We start from the raw sequence: 5,323 nt of genomic DNA, 5'->3' as shown, positions 1-5,323 counted from the left end.
TGTGACTGAAGAAGGCTGTGAAGAAAGAAACAACACAGAACAGAAACCTTCCACAGAACAAACATTTGTGAAACTTTGTGAAAACTAGAGAAGAGAAAACTATTGGAGAAAGTTAGACTGTTAGAACCCTAACACTGTGGTTCAGAAGAAAAGAGAAAAGAGTTGGTGGCCTCAAGTAAGAAATTTAGGGGCCTACGTTGTCTTCCGGTGTCCGAGGTGTGTAACTGAAGAAGCTTAAATCCCGTGGAGACCTGGAGGCCCTCCTGGAAAAACATTCTTCTAACATGAGTTATATCGCCTGAACCTGTTGTTTGGTAGAGTTCCCGTGTAGGGAGGTATCCCCATGGGAGTTACATCACCACCAGTTGGTCCACCGGGGCAATCGTCAATATCAGACTTTTCGGCGCCAATCAACTTTTTTTTTTTTTTTTCCTTCTCGCCAAGCATTGTAAAGCGAATATATACATGATCATCTCACAGTCATTAGCTCAGTCCTCCAGAACTTCATCGGAAGCTTCACCGTCTGCGAGCGCGTGTAACAAACAAAGATGGCTGCAAAGATGACTACCGGTAAGCCTCAAATTCTTCCCAAACTTTTTCTCTGTAGTTTTCTAAATAGTTTTAGAAAACTATTAATGAATGAACTATTAATGATTAACTACTATTTACGAATAACTGTGTTTTAGAAGTTACAGTAGAGGTTAACCATATGCCAATTTATCCTGGTAAGCAATCCGTGATCTTTTTAACCTGAAAGTTGTTCTATTTTTATTCTAGATTTTTAAGTGTAATTTTCTGTATCTTTAAAGTCAGCGCCGATGAGTTTGAAGGAATAACCCTCACGCAAACAGACGTTGGTATAGTTTCTTTTAAATGATTAACTCAGTTTTTTTTTTTTTTTTTTTTTTTTGTTTTTTATGAACAGCTCAGTTGTTCATAGATTGCTGAAATATAACTTTTTATGATACATTTTTCAGATCTGTTAGCCAGGGCTGAAAGATTGGTATCCGAAGACAACCAAGAAACTGAAAAAGCAGTAAAAGCATTGCTGTGTTCTGAAACCCCACTCCCCGTGCAGGGGACAAATTGCTGTGTAACTGAAATTGGTGAAATTGAGATTGAGAGGGAAACCTCGGCACTTCAACATGGGACTGACTCAAGTAAGCAGACGAACAAACTCTCCAGAAGACGTGTGAGACAGCCAGGAGGACCGAAGTCGACTGTACAAGGTAATATATTTATCTGTGATTAGAAGTATATACAAAATATGTGCCGTTTTGATGATTTGTATTTTAACGATTTTCCCCTCTGTCTAAACAGAACCATCAAAACAGAACCTTCAAACGTGCGCCTCTCTGAGCACTGTGACTCCCACGGCCTTTCCACCCTCCCGTGAACCTTCTGCCCCTGCGAGGAGACGTAGAATACGGCAAGCGTGTACCACTCTGACCCCTGTACTTACAGCGGCACCCACGGCAGCTCCACTCTCCCTTTCACCAGATCCTTTCGAACCTGCGAGGCCGATAAGGAGACGTAGGAACCAGAGACACAAGTCTAACATTGTCAGGAGATTGTTTGATGGTATATTTTATACTATATCTTCTTGACTAATAATAATAATAATATATAAAAAAATAATAACTCATCTCTCATCTAATTACAGATTCAGGGTTGAGATTAAACGAGAGCGTTCCTGAACCGTCCTTCGACAGGGTGGAGGGGGATACGGGGGGCAACGATCATCCCCAACAACAGCACAAGCACCACGAGAGCGTTCGTCAACCGTCCTTCGACAGGGTGGAGGGGGATACAGGCTGCTACATTCATTCCCAACACCCCCAAGACATGGTAGTGCTGGAGATTTTCAATAATGTCATACGGTATATTGTTTCCTCCAATTGTAACCAAAGGTGTACTAAAACAGTGTTGAAAAAGCTGTAATTTTTTTTTCCTTTTTCTGTCTTTTGTTTAAGATATGGATGAGGATTTCAATGTTGAATATTTTAATCAAGTACCGAATGCTTTACAAATAGCTGTTGATCAATTAAGTGAAATTCCAATCTCCATTCCAATAAATTTACAATTTACAGAAGCGATAATTGATGCTCCCGAAAGCCCTAACGCAGCAGAGCAAAATGAAAACGTCCTAGAACTTGACACCTTACAACTCATAAATGATGCCCTCGAAAACCTTAATGCAGTTAATGCAGTAGAGTTTGAAAATCATTCTCCTTCATCAGCTCTCCACACGCAAAGTGATCATGTCTTACACGCGGTAACAATCAGATCAGAGACGGATTCAGCAGAGACACAATCGGCTCTTCCTAACCCCTCCTGAACAGGATGAGAGGCCAGGAGAAGGGGGGTCAGAGAGCAGCCCCTCACGCCTTACACACATGGCCCCTCCTAAACTTTCTCCTCAGCAAGGGGGAGGAGGGCTAGGAGAAAATCCATCCGATCTCTCTCTGCTGGCGGGTGAGAGGTTTTTTAATGATTTTAACACATGGAGAACAAGACGCTCCTTTAACATTCCCACTCGGGGAAATGTGCCTGACATTGCAACATTCTATCGAGATGTAACAGGGGTTATCAGCGAATTGGTGGATGTTGCCAGACGACATAGTAGTCGCAATGATTTAATACAGTTGGAGGTGGTGGGTGAAAACGTACACAATCATGTTACAGTTGCTGTGGATGAACAAGGTGAAAATATTCTACCGGCTTTTAATGGAATGCTAGATCGGATTGTGCAGTCAAACGGTATCATTTCATCGGATGAGAATATAGAATTCATCCTTCACGTGGTGCAGAACCCAGGAGGAGGTGCCAAACGTAAGATGGAGAAAACTCTAGACTGTGAAATCATTGACAAAAAAAGACGTCACTTATTTATCGTAGACAACAGAGACAACCAGCTTTGCTTCGCCATCAGTCTAGCTCACGTTATCTACCCGAAACTTACTGAAAGAGAATGCCTTGATATTGCGAGGAAGTTGCAGCATCAGGCTGGTTTAAATGATGAGACCCCCGTCACTTTCAGTGACATTGGTAAATTTGAAAATATTCTGGGGCGTAAAATTGTTGTGTTTTACAGAACATGCCACAGTAAACCCCTCTCACATTATGAGACAAAATTCTCTGATCGTTCCAATCAGTTGTTTCTCTTTTTACTACAAAATCACTATTATGGGATAAAAAATCTCAAAGCCTTCCTGGGGTCGTCAGTCTGTAATTATTGTTACAAGACTTTTAAGCACCCCTATACCCACTTTTGTAAAGGTTACTGCGCAGTGTGCAACGATCCTGCCTGCCCCACAGAAGGGTTCAACACAGTGGTTTGCTCTGACTGTAACAGAACGTGTCGCTCACCCTCTTGTTTCACCAGACACAAATTGGTCGGTTCAAGCAGAAAGTCCAGCCTCTGCGACCGAATCAAAAAATGCGCACGATGCGAACTATACTACAGTGTCAATTTGTCGTTAGACGATGCAAAGCATCGCTGTGCGGTGAAAAAATGTAAAATCTGTGGTGAAAAACTGCAGAGCGACTCTAAAGTCGATCATAGTTGTTACATTCCTACCCTCCAACCAGACATCTCACATCCTGATTTGGTTTTTTATGATTTTGAAACATTTGTGGGTCAAAATGGAGAGCATGTTCCTTTTTTAGTGCATACAAAAACATCCAAAGGTGAAGAGAAGGCGTTTTATGGTCTTGACTGTGCTAAAATGTTTATTTTGCATTTCAGGAAGCCACTATACAAACAGAACATCTTTATAGCCCATAATGCCAAGGGGTTTGACAGTTATCTGGTGTTAAAAGGTATGTTGGAACTGGATGTGACGCCACAACAGATTCTGATGAACGGGAGTAAAATCCTCAGTTTTGAGGAATCCCATTATGGTCTCAAATTCATAGATTCCCTGTCATTTCTCCCCATGCGTCTCAGCGCTATGCCCAAAGCCTTAGGATTCACTGACAAGACCAAGGGGTATTTCCCACACAAATTTAGCTCAGAAATTCACCTCAATTACGTGGGGCCCTATCCCGTTCCGTCCGACTACGGCGTAGATCACATGACGGTGCGCGAACGGGAAGAATTTGACCCGTGGTACAACGAGGTCAGCCGAGGTACCTTTGACTTCAAAAAGGAGGCCTCGCTGTACTGCAAAAATGATGTTGACATTCTCACCCAGGGCAGTCTTAAATTTAGAGATCAGTTCCTAGGTGAGACGGGGGTAGACCCTTTTGGTTCTATCACCATAGCCGGAGCCTGTATGAAGGTGTTTCGCACCAATTATCTGACTCCTAACACTCTGGCTATCCCCTGCCCTCACAACTATTTGAATCAGAGCAAAAGATTCTCTAGCGCATCGGTTCAATGGTTAGAATGGTTGATGCACAAAGAAAAAATCTTTATACAGCATGCTCTAAACATGGGTGAAAAAACAGATTGGTGCATTTTTCGTAGACGGATATGCTGAGATTGACGGTGTAAAACATGTCTGGGAATTTCATGGATGTTTTTACCACGGCTGTCCCAGTTGCTTTGATCCCACAGTACAGTGCGATATGAGAGGCGTCACCTTTGGTGAACTGCACTACAAAAGTGAGAAGAGGGTGAGTGAGCTACAGACCACACATGGGGTTCGTGTTGTAGTCATGAGAGAACACACGTGGAACCAGATGAAAACAACATGCACGGAGGTTAAAGAATTTCTCCGTTGCTTTAACGCTCCTGAGCCTCTCAACCCCCGAAAAGCACTTTTCGGAGGTAGAACGAGCGCTTTAAAACTGCGACACACGGCAGCGCCCGATGAAACCATCCACTATGTTGATGTCACCTCACTGTACCCGTTTGTCAACAGTACTTGCTCTTACCCCTTAGGTCACCCCGTGATCATCTACAAAGATTTCGAGGACCCACGCGCAGCTACTACGGCTTCATCAGAGCCACTGTGTATCCTCCTCGAGGTCTTTTATTCCCCGTGTTACCGCACAAAAGTGAGGGAGGTAAATTACTCTTTACACTGTGTCGCACCTGTGCCGAAACTAACAATGAGGGTGGCCCCTGCGAACACGACGATGAGGGCAGAGCTCTGACGGGGGTCTGGGTCACCGTTGAATTCATCAAAGCTCTGGAGGTGGGGTACAGGGTGGGTAAAATTACAGAAGTCTGGCACTTTGACAAGAGCAGCGACACTGTGTTTACCGACTACATACACACCTTTTTGAAAGGAAAGCAGGAAGCCTCGGGTTACCCCGCTGAGGCGACGGACCGAGAGAGCAGGGAAAAATACATCAGGGACTATCAGGAGCATCA

The 5,323-nt window shown here is 43.5% G+C and overlaps 1 protein-coding gene across 1 annotated transcript; it reads left to right on the top strand.

The window, feature by feature from the left end:
• The first annotated feature begins 344 nt into the window (after positions 1–344).
• Positions 345–2,326, top strand: LOC130539342 (uncharacterized). The gene is made up of 4 exons (XM_057057616.1): positions 345–570; positions 978–1,229; positions 1,321–1,581; positions 1,664–2,326. Exons 1-4 carry the CDS (start codon positions 549–551, stop codon positions 1,939–1,941), a joined length of 813 nt encoding a protein of 270 aa, XP_056913596.1. The 5' UTR covers positions 345–548; the 3' UTR covers positions 1,942–2,326.
• The last annotated feature ends 2,997 nt before the right edge of the window (positions 2,327–5,323 follow it).

Source organism: Takifugu flavidus, chromosome 15, assembly GCF_003711565.1.
Source record: "Takifugu flavidus isolate HTHZ2018 chromosome 15, ASM371156v2, whole genome shotgun sequence".
Lineage (NCBI taxonomy): Eukaryota > Metazoa > Chordata > Actinopteri > Tetraodontiformes > Tetraodontidae > Takifugu > Takifugu flavidus.
Note: the sequence above shows the minus strand (reverse complement) of the source record. Positions and strands in the feature narration are given on the sequence as shown.

Coding starts and splice junctions, on each gene's coding strand:
- LOC130539342 (XM_057057616.1), top strand. CDS start 549: ATGGCTGCAAAGATGACTACCG. Junction 1,230..1,320: donor ACCGAAGTCGACTGTACAAG/GTAATATATTTA, acceptor CTGTCTAAACAG/AACCATCAAAACAGAACCTT. Junction 1,582..1,663: donor TGTCAGGAGATTGTTTGATG/GTATATTTTATA, acceptor ATCTAATTACAG/ATTCAGGGTTGAGATTAAAC.